At 38.2% G+C, this 26,434-nt stretch overlaps 1 protein-coding gene across 4 annotated transcripts in view; it reads left to right on the forward strand.

Annotated features, from left to right (window-relative positions):
* Positions 1–1,183: 1,183 nt before the first annotated feature.
* Positions 1,184–26,434, forward strand: part of CHPT1 (choline phosphotransferase 1) — a 36,130-nt gene continuing 10,879 nt past the window's right edge. For 2 of the 4 annotated variants that reach the window (XM_047065613.1, XM_047065614.1), the window contains exons 1-4: positions 1,184–1,545; positions 17,344–17,491; positions 17,803–17,944; positions 24,665–24,749. In XM_047065613.1, coding sequence (XP_046921569.1) covers positions 1,273–1,545; positions 17,344–17,491; positions 17,803–17,944; positions 24,665–24,749 — 648 coding nt within the window. In that variant the 5' untranslated portion in view covers positions 1,184–1,272. The remainder of the gene's footprint in view (positions 1,546–17,343; positions 17,492–17,802; positions 17,945–24,664; positions 24,750–26,434) is intronic. The other 2 variants (XR_006959760.1, XM_047065612.1) reach the window with 2 other exon arrangements.

The following is a 26,434-nucleotide window of genomic DNA, read 5'->3' on the forward strand; positions in this document are numbered from 1 at the left end:
CGTGGGCTGTACTAAAACAGGTGGTGCGCTGTTAGTAGTTTGCTGACTCCTCTCCGAGGTGTCATAATGTGAATCCTGCGGGACAAACTGCATCTGCTGATACATGTTTCTTAACACACTGTCTTGAAAGCAGTCTCTGAGCTTGTTCTATGCCTTAGAAAATTGCATAAAGATCAGAACCAGGAAGTAAAAAAAGGCAAGAGGGAGGCTTATCTCAGGCTGTGCAATGTTTATGGCAGGATGTCCCCTGTATAAAGAGGTGCATTGTGAGGTAAGGGGCTGGTGAACTACCATTGTGTGGCAAGTGTGCTCAGTCCACTGTATAGTGAGAGGACGCTGCCTGGATCCCTGTCCTCTATCGCCAGAGAAGGCTGCGTGTAAAAATGCCCAATTACTGGTACTGGATGCTCTGAAAAAAGGGCATTTGGGTTTCAACCATTCAGTCCCCTTGTTAGCAAGCCTTTTCAAGTCCTGATTTTTCCTTTCAATATCTTGGTCTTTGAACCCACAGCGAGAGTTCTATAGAGCTAAAGGGCCCCTGTTCTTTGGGTTGGAAGAATTGTTTTTGTGGTGCGTTTATCAAGAAGGACCTCTTTTTGGACAGACAGATGGGGCCATGAGGCCGGTGACCCAAGATGTGCAAAATCATGTTCTCACACAACCAACCGCCCTCCCCTCCCGCCAGACTCCACACGCAGCGACGTCCTTCAGTAGTTAGCCAAAGGCCAGGGCACACCCACACCAGGAGAAAAGAGTTGTGCACAAGACCACAGGTTAGAGGAACCAGCCTCTAACAGCCCAGCTAGCGAGGAGTTTTTCCTCACGGGAGCCCGAGCAGACATCCTTGGAGAAGAATCGAACTTTAGAGGCAGGTGCATCAGCCCCTTGGGGAAGTCAGGGCCCTTGCACGCCAACCAGAAAGTTACTGTTGGCGGGACCCTAGTGGTGACCTGGTGGCCAGCGAGAGCCGGGTCCAACCCTCCCTAACACCTCGCCGGACTCTCCCCAACCCCTCCTCCAGGTCCTCTCCCCGGAGGCCCCGCCCTCACTCCACCCCCGCGGTCGCACGAGCGGCCGGGCCGCTCTGGGGGCGGGGGCCCCCGGGACCTGAGGCGGCCCCGCCTGACCTCGACCTCGGTCGAGCGAGCCCGACCGGAGAGTCCCACCCGGCAGCCACAGGCCCCGGTCCGCAAGCCCCTCCCTTCACCTCTCCCCGCCCTGGCGCCGGGCACGGGCCGCGCTCCCTCGAAGCGGCAGGGCCCGCAGGCGGCCATGGCGGCGGGCGCCGGAGCCAGGCCGGCGCCGCGCTGGCTGAAGGCGCTGGCGGAGCCGCTGAGCGCGGCGCAGCTGCGGCGGCTGGAGGAGCACCGCTACAGCGCGGCGGGCGTCTCGCTGCTCGAGCCGCCGCTGCAGGTTTACTGGACCTGGCTGCTCCAGTGGATCCCGCTGTGGATGGCTCCCAACTCCATCACCCTCCTGGGCCTGGCCATCAACCTGCTCACCACGCTCGTGCTTATCTCCTACTGCCCCACGGCCACCGAGGAGGTAGGGCCCACCTCCCGCCCGGCCGCGGAGGAGGGACCCCCAACTGCTGTCCCGGGAGCCCCGATCCCCCGCCCGAGACCCGCCCGAGATGCCCCGCGGTCCCGCAGCTGGAGGTGCCCGGGAGAGCCGGGAGACCCCCGCGAGGCTGAGCCTCGGGGGTGGGGGGTGGGGGTGGGATACCGCCACTGCCCCGCGCTGCGTCCGCCCTGAGACTCCCCGGGCCACAGGAGGCTGTCGCGCCGCTACCCTAACCCTGCGTCCACCCCGAGCCGCCCGGGGCGGCGGAGGGGTTGTCAAGGTCACTGCTTCAACCCGTTATGCACTCAACCTCCCCCGGGCCACAGCAAGCCTGCCTGCCCGGCCTCCATCCCATCCGGCGCCGAGCTGTGGGATGGGCAAGCTGTCGGTTACTTTGCACACTGGGGACTGAACGCCCCCAGTCTCCGTCCTTCCTGTCTGGCACCAGGGCTTGAGGTCGGGTTGGCCAAGCCGGAGTTACCCTTTGGACACTTTTATAATCGTCTGTTTCTCACGGTTGTGCTAGTGATCCTGAAATTACTGGTAGCACTGATCAAAGATAAGTTACTCCCAAAAGGTAACTTCCACTTTGCCTCATTGACCTGCAAAACAAACTAAGGTATTATTAGCAGGCGATAATCCTTATTATCACGACCCAGGGGTCACAAAAGCCAACAGATTTTGTTAGCAATGCGTATTTGACATATATCTGAAATAAGAGTAAATTAAAAAAAAAAAGTAGATAACGTGGGCTTTGGACAAGTGTTAATCAGAAGCCCCCTTGGGCTCAGTGTGGATGGGGTAGGAGGCAAAGGGGGTTCACTCCCATTTGTAGCTTTAAGGCATAGTACATGAGATAAGTATCACATTGCACATTCTGTGACACAGCTTTCTTGTCTTTTTTCTCCAAATAGTGAAATCCCTTTTATAATCCTATTTGAGTATAGGTTCTGTGGGGAATTAATTCAAGTTGAAATTGGATAGCAGGAATACAATGGAAATATTTTATGCCTTCCATACTATCCGTCCATTAAAAAAATATTTAATGGAGCCTACATTTTAAACATAACTTGCCGATTGATGGTTATGTTTATTACATATGAGTTCTTGGCAGATGTTTCCATTGTTATTCATTTCCATATTGTTTGCAAAAAGTAAGTTTCTTTAGTTTTTCATTTTTGCAGTCTGTTTGCAGAATTTCCTAGTTGGTGCACTGGATTTACAAGTGGAAGGTTTGAGTTCTCATGGGGCTCCACAGCACCATAGAGATAACTGCTGGTCAGTTTTCCCACATGTGAATTAGAAAATCATACTTGCCAAACCAATTTTACAAGGACGCAATAAGAATTAAATAATACATTACCTGCAGATAAATGTAGAAAAAGGTAGTTTGCCCAACACAATTAAATATATTACTCAACACATTAAAAATACCACTATTATTAAAAATGTCCTGAAAATATATAATAAAATTTAGTTTTTATTGGGCCTAGATTTGGCTAACCGCATTTGGATGTTTCTGATACTTGCCAATTAAACTGTGAACTTGTCAATATTATTAACTTTAGAAGCATTTGTTGAGCACTTACAAAGAGCAGGACACATAAACAAGTCTAATAGATTATGTTTAGGAGGGTCAAGAGGGGCTTGATGGAAGAGGTAAAATTATGATTAATTTTAGGCTTAACTGCCTTTAAAAAAATGGTGATGGTGGGGGGGAAATCTCAGACAACTTAAAAAAAAAAAAAGTGAAAAAATCAGAATGGCCCTAAAAGGAGGCGTAAGGGTTAAAATAATAAGGTGAAACTGACAAGAATTTCTGAAATGTAAGTCATTAGATCCTGTAGGTGCTTGTAAGAGGCTGAAGCAGTGAGGGAAAAAACCATTATAGGACTGACATTGTGTATTTGGTAAAATCTCAGCAATAGCAGGAAAGAAGCACAGTAGTTCAGGCTGTTTTGCTTTCAGGTCACAGAACTTGTATGACAGGCCCTGACAGGATTCAGATCTAAGTCAATCTGACTCCAAAACATATATATATATTATATATATACACATATATATTTAATATATATTATATATATTATATATATATTTATATATATATTATACGTATAGTATATTTATATAATATACATATTCAGATCTAAGTCAATCTAACCCCAAAACTTTCATTTATATATATGTAATATATATATTATATATTATATATATTATGTATTCTACATAGATATGTATATAATATATAATATATATATAATCATTTACCACCACCTTCTGGTCCAGAGTTCCTGCCTTTCTGTATGTGGTATGCAGGAAAAATTCCTTGTGTTTTATATAAGATTTATCAGGTATGTAAAGTGCTTTTACATCAGTTGTGGCCTTTGTGTTTTATGTCTACCCAAGGAGGTTGGCAAGTTTTTTCCCTTCCTACAATAGCCTTACCACCATTCTAGCATTTCTTCTATCCATCCATCCTGAAGTAATAGTAGTATATACATTTTTTATTAAGAGAAGATTGAAGCCCAGAGGGTTAAGTGACTTTTACCTGGCATGGAATGTGTTTTCTGATTCTTAGTCTTAAGAATTACTAGTGCTTTTTCAAACTTGACAGATTGCTTCCAGAAAGGCTCAGGGAAAATACATAAGGTTTTTGGATTTAGATACTTTGGTTTATGTACCCATATAGAATGTAATCCTACCCGAATAGGATTACATATATGTAATGCTGACTACATTATCTATATTAATAATAACACTTCATCTAATTTTTACTACTGTTAATTTCTAGGCCATAAGTGGGGATGAAGGGAAATTAATAGAAAAAAATTAAGTGATTTATATTAAGTTCTACAGTGGTGTTCTGAACTGCATATCATGTCACTGTTTCTATTTATTTTATTGCTTTGTATAGCTCCTTTTTTTTTTTTTTTTTAATGTACTCTCAAGTTAGTTAACATATAGTGTAGTCCTGGCTTCAGGAATGGATTCCAGTGATTTATCACCTCCATATAACAACCAGTGCTCATCCCAACAAGTGCCCTCCTTAATGCCCGTCACCCATTTTTCCCCCCCTCCATACCCCCTCCCCCATAAACCCTCAGATTGTTCTTTGTATTTAAGAGTCTCTTAATGGTTTGCCTCCCTCTCTGTTTTTATCTTATTTTTTCTACCCTTCCCTTATGATCATCTGTTAAATTTCTCAAATTCCACATATGAGTAAAATCATGTGATATCTGTCTTTCTCTGACTGACCTATTTCACGTAGCATAATACCTTGGAGTTCCATCCACATTGTTGAAAATGGCAAGATTTCATTCTTTTTTTCATTGTTGATAGTATTCCGTTGTATGCATATACCACATCTTCTTAATCCATTTATCAGTTGATGGACATTGGGCTCTTTCCATGATTTGGTTATTGTTGATAGTGTTGGTATAAACATTGGGGTGCATATGCCCCTACAAATCAACACTTCTGTATCCTTTGGATAAATTCCTAGTAGTACAGTTGCTGGGTCATAGGGTAATTGTATTTTTAATTTTTTGAGGAACCCCCACACTGTTTTCCAGAGTGGCAGCACCAGTTTGCATTCCCACCAACAGTGCAAGAGGTTCCCCTGTTGTTTCCTGAGTTGTTAATTTTAGTCACTCTGACCAGTGTGAGGTGGGATCTCAGTGTGGTTTTGATTTGTATTTCTCTGATGATGAGCAATGTTGAGCATCTTTTCATGTGTCTGTTTGCCATCTGGATGTCTTCGTTGGAAAAATGTCTATTCATGTCTTCTGCCCATTTCTTCACTGGATTATTTGTTTTTCAGTTGTTGAGGTTGGTAAGTTCTGTATAGATTTTTGATGCTAGCCCTTTATCTGATATGTCATTTGTAAATATCTTCTCCCAGTCCGTCAGTTGCCTTTTAGTTTTGTTGATTGTTTCCTTTGTGGTGCAAAAGCTTTTTATCTTGATGAGGTCCCAATAGTTCATTTTTGCTTTTATTCCCTTGCTTTGGGAGACATGTCAAGTAAGAAGTTGCTGCGGCCAAAGAGGTTGCCGTCTGTTTTCTCATCTAGGATTTTGATGGTTTCCTGTCTCACATTTAGGTCTTTAATCCATTTTGAATTTATTTTTGTGTATGGTATAAGAAAGTGGTCCAGGTTCTGGGGCGCCTGGGTGGCGCAGTCGGTTAAGCGTCCGACTTCAGCCAGGTCACGATCTCGCGGTCCGTGAGTTCGAGCCCCGCGTCGGGCTCTGGGCTGATGGCTCAGAGCCTGGAGCCTGTTTCGGATTCTGTGTCTCCCTCTCTCTCTGACCCTCCCCCGTTCATGCTCTGTCTCTCTCTGTCCCAAAAATAAATAAAACGTTGAAAAAAAATTTTTTAAAAAAAAGAAAGTGGTCCAGGTTCATTCTTCTGCATGTTGCTGTCCAGTTCTCCTAGCACCATTTGCTAAGAGACTGTTTTTTTTTTTTTTTTTCCCATTGGATACTCTTTCCTGCTTTGTCAAAGATTAGTTGGCCGTATATTTGTGGGCCCACTTCTGGGTTTTTAGTTCTATTCCATTGGCCTATGTGTCTGTTTTTGTGCCAATACAATAGTGTCTTGGTGATTACAGCTCTATAATACAGCCTAAAGTCTGGGATTGTGATGCATCCAGCTTTGGTTTTCTTTTTGAACATTACTTTGGCTATTCAGGGTCTTTTGTAGTTCCATACAAACTTTAGAATTGTTTGTTCTATAGCTCTGTGAAGAATGCTGGTGCTATTTTGATTGGGGTTGCAGCCACTGTGTCTGTTAAGGAACTTTCCACTCCAGCCAAATTGAACTACTTGCTACACCAAGGATTTCTCTTTGTTTTGTCCCTCTCTTTTCTCCTTCCTTTTCCTTCCTACTGTCCTGTTTCCATCTGTCAATGCCCAGTTCTAACATGACTTCCTTATGAAATTTTTCTTCCTTCTCTGGAGTCAAATCAACCACTTAATCTTCTAAACTCCAATAAAAACTACAATAACAACTAACATTTACTGGGTATTAACTGTGTACCAGGCATTATTTTAAGGTGCTTTAGCCTGTTTTCTCATTTAATCCTCTCAACAACTTTATGAAGTAGTACTATTATTATCCCCATTTTATAGATTATGAAACTGAAGGGAATTAACCTCTTCTATGTAGGTAGCTTTAAAAAAATTTTTTTTAACGTTTATCAATTTTTGAGAGACAAAGTGCAAGTGGGGTTGAGGTAGAGAGAGAGAGAGAGAGACAGAGAGAGAGAGAGAAACTGAAGCAGACTCCAGGCTCAGAGCTGTCAGCACAGAGCCCCATGAAGGGCTCTAACCCATGAACCATGAGATCATGACCTGAGACGAAGTCAGACACTTAATCGACTGAGCCATCCAGGAGCCCCATGAGTAGGTAACTTTAAATGGAAACCAGCTTTCCAAGCTAGAAAGCTATGCTTCAACCACTGGGTTTTATAGGTTTCCTGTGGAACTTCTCCAATTTTTTTGCTTATGTGTGTCCTTACTGAGCAGGACAACCTACCAACTTTAAAGTTCAGAGATTGCCCATTTGTACATTCTGCACTGCACAGCACCTTGTATAAAGCAGAGGCATGGTAAATATTTGCTAAATTATTGACTGCATGAATGAAATGTCATCTTGGGAGGTAATGTTTTTCTACTCTTATTCAGTTCAAGCTGGTCTTGGAATAAATACTTATCAGTTTGGCCTGGGAATTTTAAGAAGAGTAAGCAAGAATTAGGGCTACTAGAGAAAACAGAAATTGAATTGCCCCCTCCTCACCTCGATGAAGCATTTCTATCTGAATTTTACTCTGTATGGAGTCCTTGGCCCCCATTCCTTGCTACCTAATCCTAAAATAGGATCACAGACTTCTACATAAAGGACTTTAGAGCTTATTTAATGCCATTCCTACATTTATATATAAGAAAACTCAGTGATTTGAATCTAGTTCTTTAGGCTCCAGCCTAATAACATTCTTTATCACAAAACACCCATACACTTACTTTTGACTGGTATAAAGTGTGGCTCCATTCTCTTTTAAGCTTACTTGAGTAAATGTCGGAGACACATCAGTGTCTCAGTTAAGAGTAAGAATTATAGGGGTGCCTGGGTGGCTCAGTGACTCTTGATTTCAGCTCAGGACACGATCTCACGGTTCGTGGGTTCAAGAACCATATCGGGCTCTGCACTGGTTGTGTGGAGTCTGCTCAGAACTCTCTCTCTCTCTCCCCCTCTTTACCTGCCCCTCCCTCATGTGGAGATGCCCTCTAAATAAATAAATAAGTAAACAAACAAACATTAAACAAACTTAAAAAAAAAGAGTAGGAATTATAGCAAATAGGTACCTATTGGTCAGGGAATTAATACATTTATTTTATTTGTGATGATAAAAAGTTGAACCAAAAAGGAAGTTTTTCTGAAGAATCAGAAAGACTTTAAGAAATGGTTTATTCCCTCTATAAATAATTCAGATTATAGTTGCCTTTGCTTTGTAAAGGGTTATTTGTTGGGGAATATTAAGAAAAGGAAAATAATCTTTAGATTCCTATTCAGACATTTTTTTTAAAGGTTTTTTTTTACGTTTATTTATTTTTGATAGAGAGACAGAGCACAAGCAGGGGAAGGGCAGAGAGAGAAAGAGACACAGAATCCAAAGCAGGCTCCAGGCTCCGAGCTGTCAGCACAGAACCTGACATGGGGCCCGAAACCACAAACCGCGATATGATGACCTAAGCCGAAGTCAGACTCTTAACTGACTGAGCCACCCAGGCGCCCCTAGACATTTTTTTAATTGGGTTTGGTTTCTTTGAAATCTAGTGTTTTCTTTTTTCTTACTTATCTCCCTCTTTTTTTTTTTTTCTTAATTTTAACCAGCTCAATAAAATCAAGCATCATTTATTAAGGCAGGACTCTTGTAAGGGAGTGGCCTCCCTTACTAAAACAAAATATAAACTCCAATTCCTTTCAGGATTTGAAAATTCTAGAATCTGGACAGGGACTAAAGTGAGGCAAGCAAGTACTCGGGCCTCAGGATTTAAGGAAGCACATGTATGATCCTGACCCTGGGGGTAAATGCAAGCCTCTGCTTCTGAAGCATGGATGCCTCACTTTCCTCATGGTAGAAGGAGCTTCTAATTGCCTTGGGGTTTATCCTTCTGATTCCTAAGGCTTGCCTTAACTTGATTCCCAAGGTATATAAGCTGTTCCTGTTTTAGACTTTTGACCTGGGCAGAAAGGCTCTGACCACTTGGGTTTTGCAAAGTTAAAGAACAGAGCAGATGTTAAAGCACCCAGTACAGTGGATGTTGATAGATCTGACCCCAGGGAGTCTCTTCATATCCCTCCTCCTTCTTGTTCCCCTGAGCACAGTGAGAGGCTGGCATTTTCAACAAGAACTCTAGTAAGTACTGAAGAAGGCTTAAAAAAAATAGGGAAAATAAAAAGGACTATTCCCCAAAATATGAAAAGAAAGAAATCTACATTTCAAAGTACAAATTTCTGTTGTCATGAAAGAACCCTTTGGTCCCAAAGTGTTGGTTGAACTGCATTTGTATAAGCTGCTGGCTTTCCTTCCCCCATTTTATTACCTGCTTCATTCCCTGAAAATAGGTATACTCTTCTCAAATGCTGGCCCCTAATCAGAGCTGAGGCCTGAAGGTCTGGGTTGAAACCAGAAAGCCCCCAAGGCCCTTTCTGATTGGCACTGAGAATGATCTTACCCTTGCTGACCACCAACTGCTTCTGGAGCCTTGGAAGCCTCCCTTGGGAGCCCTCCCTCTGTAAACAAGGAAGTGCTCCACCAGCCAGAGGCACACAGTAAACAGTCTCTTAATCCTCCTTAATCACTGTTAGAACAGTGTCAGACTAGTAGTCTGTTAGAAATTCCATGAATTTTCTTTTAAAAATCCACTTTTTAACACCACACTAGCATTACATTTTTCCACATGTGCATGATCTGTCTTCTAATTTTCTTTCTTCCTACCTCTTATAAATGCATTTTTCGTTTTTATGGAGAGAGAGGTCAGTTGCTCTTTTGATAATTGAAATCTCCCTGTTAGCATCTGATCCAGTTGTTACTGATTATATAATACCTTTTGCATATGTGTCATCTCACACCCAAGGCCATTTAAAGCAAAGAGGTAACTTTTTCAAGTATAAAAATTTATATAAATAGGCATTATATAGTTCCAGTATTTCCTAGATTTTAATTTGGGAAGATTTTTACTTTTGTGTATTACCTATATATATTATTTTTTATTTACTATTTTTCTTTCCATCAGCTTTAAATCACTTTTTAAAGACATGGACTCGTTCTAAGCCTTAATATCTATAAAGTCATAGATTTGACAGCTATGCTAGCTATTTTTCAAATATGTTAAAATATTTCCAAAATATATTAATATAAAGTCATAAATATTAGAATGAAAAGTTGACCCATGAATCATCTAAAAGTGTCTTATGTAGTATCAGTAATAACAATAACAGTAATTAAAATTTGCTGAGCTCCTTCCACATGCTGGGCACTTAACACTTTCCGTATAATTCTTTCTTTTTTTTTTTTTAATTTTTTTTTTTAACGTTTATTTATTTTTGAGACAGAGAGAGACAGAGCATGAACGGGGGAGGGTCAGAGAGAGAGGGAGACACAGAATCTGAAACAGGCTCCAGGCTCTGAGTGGTCAGCACAGAGCCCGACGCGGGGCTCGAACTCACGGACCGCGAGATCATGACCTGAGCCGAAGTCGGCCGCTTAACCGACTGAGTCACCCAGGGGCCCCTGTAATTCTTTCTTTGATCCTCACAGTGAGACAGGAGCAGTGATTATTTTCATTTTTCATAAAGGGAGACTAAGGCACTGAGAGGTTAAGTAACTCATCCAATTCACTCAGCCAGTGATGAAAGCAAGGATCTGGGTACAGGTAGAGTCCGGGACTCCACACTTCTAACAGGTGTGCAAGAACAGCCCAAGGCATGAATTCTTCCCTTTGGAAACTGTTTTACCTGATAAGGAACAATTAGATCATCTAGTTATTTTAGCTCCTGTGGTATGGACAACAGATTTTAAAAACAGACAACATGTCTCATATCCTTGAGAAGATTATATTCTAATATGAAAGATGGGACCTTGGAGACTATCTAGTCTAGCATTTTCATTTACAAAAGACCTAAGGATGTGTTCCAGAAAATCAAGTAGTTTAAGGTCCAAGCTTGTAAGTGAAGTTTGTCCAGTGAGCAGAGATGTGCTCACCGATCACTTTCTAATAAGTCTTTTCTTCCTTTTCCTGATTCGTGTGTGCTTATTTAGATGCATGTATCAAAAGAGGATAAATTGGTTTATATGTGAGTGTTCCCTCTGACCCAGAGTTATTTTTAACGAGAACAGTTGCCATATGATCTGGTTCAGAACTCTGGTTTCTCTAATTATAAAATGAATAATAGCATCCTATAATTTAAGTAACCGAAAAAGTAAAATTTCCCACTTACTTTTATACAGCTGTTTTTTAGTGGTGTTACTGAAAAGCAATTTAAATTTATTAGTGCTTCTGTTGGTGGGAATGCAAATTGGTGCAGCCGCTCTGGAAAGCAGTGTGGAGGTTCCTCAGAAAATTAAAAATAGACCTACCCTATGACCCAGCAATAGCACTGCTAGGAATTTATCCAAGGGATACAGGAGTACTGATGCATAGGGGCACTTGTACCCCAATGTTCATAGCAGCACTCTCAACAATAGCCAAAATATGGAAAGAGCCTAAATGTCCATCAACTGATGAATGGATAAAGAACTTGTGGTTTATATACACAATGGAATACTACGTGGCAATGAGAAAAAATGAAATATGGCCTTTTGTAGCAACGTGGATGGAACTGGAGAGTGTGATGCTAAGTGAAATAAGCCATACAGAGAAAGACAGATACCATATGGTTTCACTCTTATGTGGATCCTGAGAAACTCAACAGGAACCCATGGGGGAGGGGAAGGGAAAAAAAAAAAAAAAGAGGTTAGAGTGGGACAGAGCCAAAGCATAAGAGACTGTTAAAAACTGAGAACAAACTGAGGGTTGATGGGGGGTGGGAGGGAGGGGAGGGTGGGTGATGGGTATTGAGGAGGGCACCTTTTGGGATGAGCACTGGGTGTTGTATGGAAACCAATTTGTCAATAAATTTCATATATATATAAAAAAAAAAACATTCTAGGTTATTTAAAAATAAATAAATAAATAAATTTATTAGTGCTTTAATTTAAATGACTAAGGGTTATGATTGATTCTTAGTAATTATTTTTGTTTTCTAGAATAAACTTACATAATAATTTTTAATGCAATAATGCAAGATTCATCATTAATGAAGTTATTACTTAAATTGTGATATAGCCACATCATTGAATACCATGTTGTCATTTACAAGAGTAATGTAGGTCTTCATGGTTTACCTGAAAAGATTCCTATGACATACTGTTAAATTCTGATCCTAAAAGATACAGTAGATATTATGAAAATTACAGAATTTAAAACTTTACACGTTAGGAGTTTAATATTACCTGAAGAAGTTCTACTTTGGGGAATAGGTTCCTTCTGTAGTAGTTTTTTGATAAATTGCTTATGACTTTATAATGCATATTCTAAGCCTGACTTTTCCATGCTTATGTTTAAAATTTTTGAAAATAAGTTCACACGAAAACCTGAAATGAATTGGGGTGGCTCTTGTAGATCCTCCTTACAGAAGACCCAGAGTCTTCTGTAATTACACCTGTTTTGAGGACTCCTGGAAGGAAGGGTCATCCTGTTCCTGGCCAGTGCATCTCTAACCTGGAGCTGGTTTTACAGAGATAACAGGTTAGAAAAGAAGATGACAGTTTGCAGCCTATTTAATAGCTTCCAGCTGGGGGTGGAGGTGATGACAGCAGGGAAGAGAGAAGGTAGGTTAGGTCCCTGTGGCCTTGGGAAGACTGGAAAGGAGTGAACCAGGTACTGGGGACCAGTGTGCCTTTCTGGGCTTAAAAGGAAGGAAGTGTCAACATGGCTCACAGCCATTTCCTAGGGCTCACTGCACTTGAAATTGGATTGTGTGAGCAGGAAAGTGCTTCTTAGCAGGTTTAAAGAAATAGGTAGTCAGTGAAGTAAGAATTCATGTCTGTGCAGCCTGCAGCCTGATGGATCCCATAGCCTGGGGAGGTCGGAAGACCTGATTCCTGGACCATCTGGCCACTCATCTGGATGGGACTTCGTCATCCCTTCCTAAGTTTTACTTTCCGTCTTTAATAAAGAAAACATGGTAACTGCCCTGTCTCTGTGGATTGCTGTATCAAATAAAATAATGCTGAAAAATGCCCTTTGTTGTACTGTTTTAGATAATGTTATTACCTTTCCAATCTGATCTCTTGGTCCCAAAACAGGGATCTGGTCACTGACTCATGAGTAAACCTTTCATTTTCCAGGCCTCAACCTTCGTTTCTGCAGAGAGTTCCTCTCTCTTTTTCTTGTCTAAATTCCCCTGCACTCTTACCTGTTTAAGCTCTAAACCTTTAATTCTTCTAGTATCCTAATGATGTATCTTAAACTAGTGAACCAGTCTTCCTTTATTTTTTCCAAATGAGGGGCAGAATCCACCCCCAACTGTCGTGTCCAGGAGTGAGCAAATTTATTTCAGTATGGATTTCCGTTAACACCTTGACCTTTCAATTTGCCTGTGGCCAGTCTCCCAGACCAGAGGTCAGAATTAAGCTTTTAATGCTTAATTGGACCTTGGCTCCAGTTGTTTCAGTATAAGAAGGTTCTGGGCATAGAAGGGAGAAATGGAATACGTCTCAGGTAGATGATGCACTTTGAGAAGTCTGTCATTTAGGGGGAAAGTATTTGGTGGAAAATAGGTGATAAAAAAGTGACTTTTTATGTCATTCCAGAAATTTTAATAATTTCAAGTTTCCAATTTTACATAGATTTGAAATGTCACTTGTCTCTCCTTTGGTTTTCAAAATGAAAACAATATAATTTTTCATAGCAGGAAAAAATGGGTAAGAATTTGCTTATTTGAAAAGTCACTGGGATTGTTCTCTGCAAAACACTTTGGGATTTTTTCAAAAAGATTCGAGGTGGTTTGTTTTGTTTTGTGTTTTCCACTCTTGTACTGTCAAGATGATTTAGCAATTCTCTGTTTTTTTGCCCTCTCTTAATTATTTCACAGTTTGCAGATAAGCTTTTAAAACCATGCTAATCAGAACTGAATGTGACATTTAATTTTTTAATTTTTTATTAAGTTTTTAAATTTTAATTCCAGTATGGCTAACATACAGTATTATATTAGTTTCAGTGTTATGTATAGTTTCTATACATTACTCAGTGCTCATCACGACAAGTGCACTCCTTCATCCCCTTCACCTACCTCACCCGTCCCCTCATCCACCTCCCCTCTGGTAAAGCTCTTTGTTCTCCATCATTAAGAGTCTGTTTTTTGGGTTGTCTTTTTGTTTTCCCTTTGTTTATTTTGTTTCTTAAATTCAACATATGAATGAAGTCACAGTATTTGTCTTTTTCCAACTGACTTATTTCACTTAGCATAATTCTCTCTAGCTCCATCTGTGTGGCCAGTAGCAAGATTTCATTCTCTTTTATGGCTGAATAATTTATATATATATATATATATATATATATATATATATACACACACACACACATATAATGTATGTATGTATGTACACACGTATACACATATACGTATATACACATACCATATCTTTTTTATCCATTCGTCAGTTAGTGGGCACTGGGCTTGGGCTTCTTCCATAATTTGGCTATTGTAAATAATACTGCAGTAAACATCGGGGCACATATATCCTTTCAAATTAGTGTTTTTGTATTCTTTGAGTAAATACCCTTACTGGGTCATAGGGTAGTTCTATTTTTAATTTTTTTGAGGAACCTCCAGACTTTTCCACAGTGGCTGCACTAGTTTGCATTCCCACCAACAGTGCATCCTCACAGACACTTACTGTTTCTTTGTGACATTTTAATATGCATATTCACAGCTCAGGTTACTTCTATTCTTAAATTTTTTCTAATTTATACTGTTTTTTTTTTTAACTAGAAGAGACTTGATAAGTCCTTTTAAGCAATTAGTAGTGTAATCGTTAATACTGGGCATCTAATATTAACAAATAATGAAACTTCTATTAAAGTTAAGTTCAAAGTAAACTTCTATTTACTTAAAAAGATTGAAGAATAAAGTAGCAGGTTGATTGGATATTTGTAGAATTACCACATAAACCATACATAGATTGGTATATTAAAACTTATATTTGCCACTAAAAGTGTACAAAACAATTTAATGAGAATAGCTAACCTTTACTGAGCACCTACTTACTGTGTGCCAGGCTCTGTTAAAGAGCTATCTAAGAATTTTTTATCCGATACAACTGTAAGGATTATTCACATCTTACATGTGAGTACCCACAGTTTAGAGAGGTTAAGTGATTTGCCCAAGGTCATCTGGCTATTAAGTGACAGAGTCAAGGGCTCAAACACAGATCCAACTTCAAAGCCTTACTTCTTAATAATTTTGCTATACTTCCTCCCCTAAGACATAGAAATCTGGCTTGACCATTGCTATCATCATACAGGTCCCTGAGGAAGAAGAGTATATTTATAAAGTGTGAAAGAAAAGAATGGTCATTTTAAAATCTCTTTTTCTCTGTCTTCCTCAAATTGAATCATTTCTATTCATCTGTATTCAACTTTACAGACTCTTTCTTCTCTCTCACTATTATCTATGCTTCTATATATGATGTTTCTGTTTTCCTCAGGCTTCTGATTGTCATGTGCCTTGGTGGGTTTTTAAAAAGTATTTATTCTGTTGTATTTGTTGAGCTTGTTGGATACGTGAGTGTATACATTTCAAATTTGGAAACTTCTCCAGCCATTATTTCTTAACATTTTTTATGCCCAACCCTCTCTTATCTCCTCTGAGACTCCAATAAAAATATGTTAGAGTGCTTCTGTTGTCCCACTGGTCACTGGTACCCAGATCAATTATTTGTAGTCTTTTTTCTTTCTGTGCATCATTTTTGATAGTTTCCATCAGTATTCTGCAAGTTCACTGATCTTTTCTTTGTGTTGTCCAATCTCATCCAGTACATTTTACATTTCAAATACCTTTTTTTCATATCTAGAGGTTTCACTTGAGTCTTTTATATTTTCCTTCACCTTCTTGAACATGCAAAACGTATTTATAATAACCTTTCATGTCCTCATCCAATTACATCTGATTCCATTTTCTGTGTCATTCCTAGGTCTGATTGTATTGATTGATTTTACTATTAGTTGTAGTTCATATTCTCCTGCTTTTTGTATGACTGGTAATTTTTGTTTGTTTGTTTGCATGACTGGTAATTTTTTATTGGATGCCAAACATTGTGAATTTTACATGTTTGAGTACTAGATTTTTTTTTTAATATCCCTTTGAGATACTGCGCTTTGTGTTGGCTGTAGTTGAGTTACATAGGATCAGTTGGCTTCTTTTGAGGCTGGACTTTATGTCTGTTAGGACTCTTCCAAGAGGCCTTTAGTCTTGGGCCAATTTCTCCCCAGTGCTAAGGCAATACACTTCTGAGAACTCTACCTAATGTATTACAAAGTCTTTGTGTTGTGCCTCGAGGGAGCATGAAAAATTTCCAGCTTTGTGTGGCCTTCAAGAATTATATGGCCTTGGGTGCCTGGTTGGCTCAGTTGGTTGAGCATCTGACTTTGACTCAGGTCATGATCTCACTCACAGTTTGTGAGTTCGAGCCCCGCATCAGGCTCTGTGCTGACAGCTCAGAGCCTGGAGCCTTCTTCACGTTCTGTGCCTCCCTTTCTCTCTGCCCCTTCCCCACTCATGCTTTCTGTCTCTCTCTCAAAAATAAATAAACATTAAAAAAATTTTTTTAATTAAAAAATAAAAAGAATTATGTGACCTTATACTGTCCCATGGTTCCTTCCTTGGCCTTGGTTAGTAGTTTTATCTCATTTAGGCACAGGTCACTTCTCAGCCAAAGACTCAAAGATACCCTTCTGTAGATCATGTGTCCCTCTTTTCTCTGATGCTATGCTCTACAGATTCTAGCTGCTTTGACCTTCCAGAATTTGGCTACATTTCTCCTCAGCATAACAAGATCACTGGGCTCTGTTCAGGTTCCCATTCCTGTACTGTGGTCTGAAAACTGCCTGTAGGTACTAAACTAGAGCACTGTTGGGCCCACCTCATTTGTTTCCCTCTGGCAGGGATCACAGTACTGCACTGCCTGCCATGTCTAAAAATTTGTTGCATTTGTTTTATTGCTTTTCTAGTTGTATAAGGTGGGGACATAGATCCAGTCCCCTGACACTCCATCATGAATGGAAGCACAGGTCTGTGATTTGTCTTTAAGATCTTTTTTCCTAGCAAAAACTTACTGAATAATTTCAAATCAAAAACCATATATAAATCATATATTGAAAGAGCTGTGAATTAGGAACCAAAATCAAGGTCCTCATCCTTTCTCATTTAACCTTGTGTTTCTCACTCTTTGGACTTCTGTGTCCCTCTACCCAGATGACCTAGAACAATTCATCTGATTTCTCAGTTTGGTTCTCACCTGTCAAAGGAGGCTTATGAATGGTTTTTATAACACCCTGAGGTGATATAAGGTGAGAACACAAGAAAATGTATCAATTGGTTTAGGTTGAAATATTTTCAAACAGAAGCTAGCTTGTTGTCACGTACCAGTATTTATTATTCACGTTTATCTTTAGGCACCATATTGGACATACCTTTTATGTGCACTGGGACTCTTTATCTACCAGTCTCTGGATGCTATTGATGGGAAACAAGCCAGAAGAACAAATTCTTGTTCTCCCTTAGGGGAACTTTTCGACCACGGTTGTGACTCTCTTTCCACAGGTAAATTAGCGTTATTAGTGAAGGTTTTTCCCAATTTTGTTGTTGTTGTTGTTAATAATGGCTTAAAAACTGACATGAACTGAGCTGTTTGGTCAACTTTTTGGATAGGCATACATTTGGGGGCAAATTTTCACAGTGTATTTTGAAAGTATGTTCAAAAATTAATTTTGTTTGGTGTACCTTATTGTGATGCCAAGGTTACATACCCTAAAACTCTGTATTTCTGAACTCTGTATCTCTGAATGAATAATGGCAATTATTTCATTAATTATTTTTAATTCTTAATGGTTCTTAAACCTTGTTTCTTTCAGTATTTATGGCAGTTGGAGCTTCGGTTGCTGTGCGCTTAGGAACTCATCCTGACTGGTTGTTTTTCTGCTCTTTTATTGGGATGTTCATGTTTTATTGTGCTCACTGGCAGACTTATGTTTCAGGCGTATTGAGGTTTGGAAAGTAAGTATGTTTTTTAAGTTGTACATTTTTAAATATAATTCAATTTATTTTCACAATCTGTTATATTTTATTTATCCATAAGGAGAACAATGCTTCAATCAGGAATTTAAATTATCTTTTAATTTATTAGAGCATCCATAAATGCTACAGCTTAATTTAAGTCTTGCAGGGATTCTGCATGTTATAAATAGTTATGTATTTGATAGTAATTTTATTTCTTTCTCCCTTTTAGTAGCTTACTAACTCAAGCTTACATTATACAGGAGAAAGAGAAAAATAAGGGACCTGAGTAAAAAGTACTTAAGTAAACAGCATTTGACTTACATAATAAAATAATGAAATATGGAATCTAAGGGTCCTTTTTGGTCAAATCTTCATGTGCCCAAAAAGGGGCACCCCTTACATCAGTCACCAACAAGATAACTGTGAGACTGTTCAGTTGTGGTAGACAATTGATGAGATAATGTAAAAGCACCTTGAAAATGTTAGAGATAAACATCAGATGATAAATATGCCTCTGATACCTTTCTTAGATACCAGGAAATAGTGCCAAAAACAAGAATTAGATTCTGTTTTCCTCTTTCCCATCAGCTCCCTCTCTGCCTGATCCTTCAAGAACTATCTGCCGTTGGCTCATTCTCAGCTCTTCCTTTCCGCATCTACTGATTCTTTGTAACCCCACTTTATTGCTGCATAGGAGAAACAGCCATGGAAAACAAAAACAAAAAACCTCTGATGATACTACAAATATCATCAGGAGAAGCCCAAATCTATGAATCATGTAACAGAGGGAAGGCCTTAGGCAACTCATCACACTGATTCTAAATTATGGAATAATTGTAGTACCACCTAGTGCACTTGCATGTTTCAGGCACTGTTCTAAGTGCTTTACATGCATTAGCTCATTTGTTCCTCACAGTACCCTGTAAGGGTATTACCTCCACTGTACAAATGAGGCAGAGAGATTCTGTAACTTACACTGCTGTTAAGTATAGAGCCAGGATTAAAACTCAAGTCTATTTGACTCCAAACTCCATACTCTTAGCAACTGTTGTTCAGTTCCCTGGGACCAGCAATGTATTAGATTCTGTGGAAGGATACAAACTGCATTTTTAAAAAAATTCCTGTTTTAGGAGCTATATAGTATAGTGTATCAAAGGGATGATATAATACTTCTGTGACACTGCTAATACAGTCCATTGCCAAGTGTAAAATGACTTGCGCTAGGTTTCCATAAGCACTGAAGAAATCCTACGTAAGGAAAAGGTAATTGTAGGTTGAATTAGTTTAAGAACACTTTTATGGAAAATCTGACTCTTTTGCTGATTCCCTATCTACTGATCAAGATCCCAAGGATCAAAAATCCTGGTTAAAAATTCAAGGCAACTATGGAAAATTAATCTGTATCTATTTATAAATTAAGATATGTTAAAATAGAAAAGTAACTTTGCAAAATCTAATGCATTTTAATTTGCCGAGCTTGCTATGGTAAACTAGAGTAATATAATAATGCAGTGTTCTGGTTAATTATTATTATTGTTGTTACTATTAATGACTAACTTACCTTTTTATCTTCCAACGTCACTAAAAATCTTTCTGAAATGAATTAGTTCATCTTGGCCTAGATGTAAATTTTACATTCATTTGCTATTGATTGAGAGTCTATTGTGTGCCCAGAACTAGACATACCAAGATGAGTTACTTGTGGATGGACTATGCCAGACAGATGGGAGTAAATCTAGGCAGAAGCATGAGGAAAGAAAGTACTCAGAACATTAGGGAAATGGCTATTTCCTCCACCACGTAGAGGAAAGGAAATCCTGCAATGCTGGGGCAAGGCTGGAGGGGTGGGGACAGCCATTTAAAATACTAACACTGGAGAGATGCCTCAGCAGGTTAACCATCCAATTCTTGGTTTTGGCTTAGGTCACGATCTCTTGGTTTTGGCTTAGGTCACAAGCCCTGCATCTCTAACAGCTAACAGTATAAAGCCTGCTTAGGATTCTCTCTCCCTCTTTCTTCCCTTTCCCCGTTCATGCTGTCGCTGTCTCTCTCAAAATAAACAGGGGTGATTGGGTGGCTCAGTCAGTTAAGTGTCTGGACTTCAGCTCAGGTCATGATCTTGCAGTCTGTGAGTTCAAGCCCCATGTTGGGCTCTGTGCTGACAGCTCAGAGCCTGGCGCCTGCTTCTGATTCTGTGTCTCCCTCTCTCCTTCTCCTCCCCTGCTTACTCTGTGTGTGTCTTTCTCTCTTTCAAAAATAAATGTTTAATATATATATATATACATATATATATATTTAGTGTATATATATATGTATATATATATATTTCGTGTATATATATATGTATATATATATAGTGTATATATATGTATATATATATATTTAGTGTATATATATGTATATATATATATTTAGTGTATATATATATGTATATATATATGTATATACTAAAAGAAAATAAATAAAATACTAACACTGGATTGCAGAGATCCTAGGCACTATAGTTTATCATTTGGTCAAAGTAAAAATATCATGGAGCATTGAGGAGGATGATGGTTCAGCTTAACATTACAAGAAGGGTCTATATGTAGCACATCATGCCTTTAGAAATGTTTACAAACTGTGCCAGTATCAATGGTCTGTTGGCTAGGATGGATTTCCTGAAAAATTGTCACTGAGAGACTTAATTTTTTTTTAATTTTAATTTCAACATAGTTAACATATAGTGTTATATTAGTTAAGGCACATCATATCTAGTGATTCAGCAATTCTGTACATTAGTGCCCATCATGTACTTTTTTTAAAAAATATAATTTATTGTCAAATTGGTTTCCATACAACACCCAGTGTTCATCCCAACAGGTGCCTTCCTCAATGCCCATCACCTACTTTCCCCTCTCCCTCACCCCCATCAACCCTCAGTTTGTTCTCAGTATTTAAGAGTCTCTTATGGTTTGTCTCCCTCCCTCTCTGTAAGTTTTTTTTCCCCCTTCCCCTCCCCCATGGTCTTCTGAAATAAACAAATCATGATGTACTTTTTAATCCCCATCACCTATATCACCCATCCCCCCACCGTCCTTCCCTCTGGTAACCATCAGTTTGTTCTCTTTAATTGAGTCCTTTTTTGGTTTGTCTCTTTTTTAGTTTGCTCATTTGTCTTATTTCTTAAATTCTACATATGAGCGGAATCATATGGTATCTCTCTTTCTCTGGCTGACTTCTTTCACTTAGCATTTTACCCTCTAGCTCCATTTATGTTATGGCAGATGGCAAGATTTCCTTCTTTTTGTGTAAGAAGTTGCTGCAGCCAAGGTCAAAGAGGTTTTTGCCTGCTTTCTCCTCGAGTATTTTGATGGCTTCCTGTCTTACATTGAGGTTTCTCATCCATTTTGAGTTTATTTTTTTGTCTGGTGTAAGAAAGTGGTCCAGGTTCATTGTTCTGCATGTTGCTGTCCAGTTTTCCCAGCACCACTTGCTGAAGAGACTGTCTTTATTCCATTGGATATTCTTTCCTGCTTTGTCAAAGATTAATTGGCCGTATGTTTGTGGGTCCATTTCTGGGTTTTCTATTCTGTTCCATTGATCTGAGTATCTGTTTTTGTGCCAGTACCATACTGTCTTGATGATTACAGCTTTGTAATACAGCTTGAAGTCCAAAGATTTCCTTCTTTTTTATGGCTGAATAATATTCTTGTGTGTGTGTTTATCTCATATCTTCTTTATCCATTCATCTATTCAGAGACTTAATTTTTATAGTATTTATATTATTGGAATATAGAAGAGAAATGTAAATGCTATTCTACTTGTGGCTGTTTTCATTGTTATTTAAAAATATGTGGGTTTCAGTGCAAATATGAATTTGTTACCTTGAATTAGATCATTTAAACTATAAAATGTTAATAAGTATTTTTAACTATAATTTTTAACTCTTAAAGATTTTTTTAGTCAGTGGCACATTAGTTAGTGTTTTCCTTAGCACAATATAGACTTACAGTTAAAATCTGTCTCTGTACTAATGCTTGTCTTGTGGGATAAGGCATATCTTATTTATAGCACATTTGCTCTCCTGTAGCAAATATTTTGTGTAATTCAATAGAGCAATGCTTAAAGCTTAATCTTAAATCCTAAACCATGTCCAATGTTCAGTTGTATTGTGTCCTATTTTGTTATTTACATGTGAACATTTAGACTTGGTGTTAATTTTTTTTTATTTCAAAAGCATGAGGATTTCTATATGGTATTAGGTTCATTTGTCAAAAAAATTACAGTAAAGGACTAGTTTCTACCCCTACCCTCCATCCATGGTGGACTAATAACATGCAATTAAAAACTAAAAAACAAAAACAGGCTTACAAAATACCATCCTCAATATTTCATTTAACTTAACAAATGCAAAATTACTCTGTCAAATTACCACGGAAGTTTTTAAATGCTTAGTCTCAATTTCTCCCCTTCACTCCTTGCAGACTGGTAACTAACCCTAGATCACACTTTCAACAGCACTGTTGTAGACTGTCCTTCATGATAACAGTTTGGGGATTAAGGATATACTTACACAATATCCCCAGGGTCCATCTTTCTTGGATTTTTAGTATTTTTTTGGATCCAGATTTTAAAAACTTGGACCCATTAATGAGTTCTCATTGTAAACTGTTATACAGAATATTCTTTTATTTAAATATATTAGGCATAATATATTTCTCAAGCTTCAACTCATTCTTCATAGTTCAAATATTTGAGTATTTGGTGAGTGATTCTCTCTTTTTATCATATTCTTTCATCTTTCTTGTTTCTAGACTCAAGAACTGTCATTAAGGGAGAATACGGGAGAATGAAACTTTGAGTTTAATATAAAATCTATGATATGATGATGCATATGTGAAACCCAGGTTCCTAGCTCAATCCTCGTATGTGTCATTTAGTTCATTGAGAGAAAATTTATTCTATAATCCCTGCCATCTTTCCTAGTTGCTTCTGGTCACTAGTCATACCCTGGGGAAATTATGGATAATTTAGTGTAATTCTACCCCTGTTACTGGAAAAGAGCACAGAACTCTGGTATGAGTTGTAAGTATAGTGGGAAGAGAGCTTGGCTATGAACTCATTTTCCTATAGCAATTGTCAGCTGTTCCAGTACAGGCATGGAAAAATCATTTCAGTTTCCCTTTCCAAAAAATAATTTATTGGAATAATTTATAGCTCATAAGACTCACAATAGATGCTCAGTGTTAGTACTTTTCTTCTTTTTACTCTACAAAATACTACATGTTATACTATTATGTTTACATTTTTGAGCCAACTTGACTATTTCTCTACGCAGCCTGGAGGCCTTGGTTTGCCTGCCACTGATCTTACCAAAAAAACAAAAAAAACTGGCTACCATTTTTATATTTTCCTTTTCTTTGTGGGTTGATGTTCAGTTCACCTTCTCCTCTTAACTGCCCCCAAGTAACTTAGTCTGGAAGTCTTCTTCCCTGCCTGGTTTTAATTTATCATCTAATCGACCACGCTACATGTCTTATATTTGCTGAGCAGTAAGTATTCCCGTAGCATCTGAAGACTCCAGGGCATCCAAGCAGAGACGTCAGGTAGGTAGACAGATATAGAAACCTGGAGCTTAGAAAAAATGATGTGAATTTGGAGATAGGAATTTTGAGGTCCTTAGCCTATAGATGGTAATCTAAGTATAGATAAAATCGTTCAGAAAATCTAAAAGGAGAAAAGATGTAATTATGGAAATGGTAGCATTTCAGATGTGGAAGAAGCAGCAGTCTAGGAAAGAGCATGAGAAGAGTTTCTAGCAAGGCAAGAGAATCAAGAGAGAGCATGGAATAAATAAGAACATAGCAAAACATTGAGAAAGGGAATGATCAGCATTTTAAAGACTGCAGAGAAGTTACCCAAGATATTAACTGAAATGTATCCCTTAGATTCGATCAATTGAAAGTCATTGTTTACCTTAAACAATTTTAGTAGAATGGGGCCAAAAACCAGACGACAGTAAAAAAGCAGCAAATATGAAGAGGAGGAAATTACAAATGTAGACCACTTTTCAGTTAGTCTGTTTATGGAGCAAAGGAGAAGAGGGGTCAGTAGCTTCAGAGAATGCAGACTAGAGACTGATGTTGGTTGGTTTAGTGGAGTTTTGTTTTTTGTTTTTTGTTTTTTGTTTTTTAAACTTAACATGTTCATGTAGGGGAAAATGTCTGTGGAAACCAAAAAACTGTAATGACTATTAGTAACCTAATATTAGAACAGCTGTTTGAATTTTCCCTACTTTTTAAGTGAAATTCACTTGGGTGTTTAAGAATTTGTCCTAAGTTACCTGGTTGTTTTTATATTATTCTAATTTTTCCTCATTACAAGACTAATACATGATTGTTATTTAAAACTTCAAATGTTACAGAAGTACATGAAGTAGAAAGTAAAATCCTTCTGTAATTTCAATGATAACTGCTCTCAGCAATTTTATACATGATATACAAGCTTTCCCTCCCCCATGCATATCCTAATGTTTACCTGTATATGAGCACATACTGTTCAGTGTGCTCAGTTCAACAGTGTGAATTGATAATTCAGTGATAGACCTAAAGGTACAAATAAGCTAAACTTATAAAGATTCTTACATATTTGATATTTAACATATGGTTAACTGATCTTCATATTCGGGAATTTTATTTACAAACATCTTTTCTATTCTTTGTGCTTCCTCTTTAGAGTGGATGTAACTGAAATTCAGGTAGCTTTAGTGATCGTCTTTATATTATCTACACTTGGAGGAGCAACAATGTGGGACTATACGGTAAATCTGAATATTTAAATTTATATTTAAGTACTTTACAAATATTTAGGAAAATGCATTGTTAATTTTCTTTAGAAATTCTTCACATTGTAGTTACTAGTCATACCACTTCTTAACCTTTTTTCCTTCATTTTGTAATTTTACTATCCCTATATACCTTATTATGGCATTTTTCCCTATGCACGAATATATTATCACATAGAAGAAAATGACCCCATTGCCCTAATACAAAATTTAACACGCTAGTTGAACTACCTTTTCCAGACTAAAATTTATCTCATAAAACAGATATATGAAAGAGTAAATTCAGTAAAATATTTCATGTTTGAAACTTGTCCCTCAATGCCAGGAAATAAAAGTTAATAATTTGCATTTTTTATAATCTACTATGAGGTAAAGTTTCCCATATTAAGGAGTGTTTTTATTTTCTGCTTGGTTGGCCTCAGTGTTTTGGTAAAAGTTGACTCTCAGGAGGCCACTGGGATAAATTCATGCTTTGCATAGAAAGAGAATTTATGAAGAAATAAATGATTCTATCTTTACAACCTAAGTCCATAACAATGGCTGACTCACAACCTCATGCCCATAGAGTTAAGAATAAGAAGGATAATATCAATAGCTAACAAATAACATTTACTGAACACCTTATGTTCCCACAGTTTACCATCACTGTGACCCTCGGTACAATACATGAAATAGATACTATCATTATTTTGTTGTATAAATAAGTCTTAGAATGATTAAGTAATTACTCCAAGGACACATAGCTAGTAAGTACTGGAATTAAGAAATCAAATTCCAGACTCTAGGTTTTTAGTCACATATATATATATATATATATATATATATATATGTATATATATATATATATACATACACCTCCGGTAAAAATAGTAAGAGATACAAAACTAAACATACTCTTACCATAGGATCCAGCGACTGTGCTCCTTGATATTTACCCAAATAAGCGGAAAACTTATGTCCACACAAAAACCTGAACATGGATGTTTACAGCGGCTTTATTCATAATTGCCAAAACTTGGAAGCAATCAAGATGTCCTTCAGTAGGTGAATGGATGAATTATGGTACATGCAGGCAATGGAATATTATTCAGTGTTAAAAAGAAAGCACTATCAAGACATGAAAAGACATGGAGGGACCTCAAGTGCATATTACTTAGCAAAAGAAACCATCTGCAAAGGTGGCTGCATATTGTATGATTCTAACGATATGACATTCTGGAAAAGGCAAAATGATGGAGACAGTGAAAAGCAGCAGTTGTCAGAGTTTACTGGAGAAGGAGGGTTAATAGAAAAAGCACAGGGGATTTTTAGGGCAGTGAAACTATTCTGGCATGATACTATAATGGTGGATATCTGTCATGCATTTTTCCAAACTCATGGAATGTATATACCATCAAGAGTAAACTGTAATGGAAGCTACGGACTTTGAGTAATAATGTGTCAGGATAGGTTCGTGTATTATAACAAATGTTAACACTCTGGTGGGGAATGTTGATAGTAGGGGATACCCTGGGGGTTGAGGGTAGAGAGTATATGGGGACTTTATGTATTTTTCATACAATTTTGTTCATGAATCTAAAGTTGCTCTAAAAATTAAGTCTATTAAAAAAACAGTAAGATTTCTCTAAGGCAGTTAATTTCAGAATTGCCAGCTACAGATC

This window comes from Lynx rufus, unplaced genomic scaffold (genome assembly GCF_022079265.1).
Source record: "Lynx rufus isolate CCGP_SWC_20201006 ecotype Redwood Valley unplaced genomic scaffold, mLynRuf1.p SCAF_7, whole genome shotgun sequence".
In the NCBI taxonomy this organism is placed as follows: domain Eukaryota; kingdom Metazoa; phylum Chordata; class Mammalia; order Carnivora; family Felidae; genus Lynx; species Lynx rufus.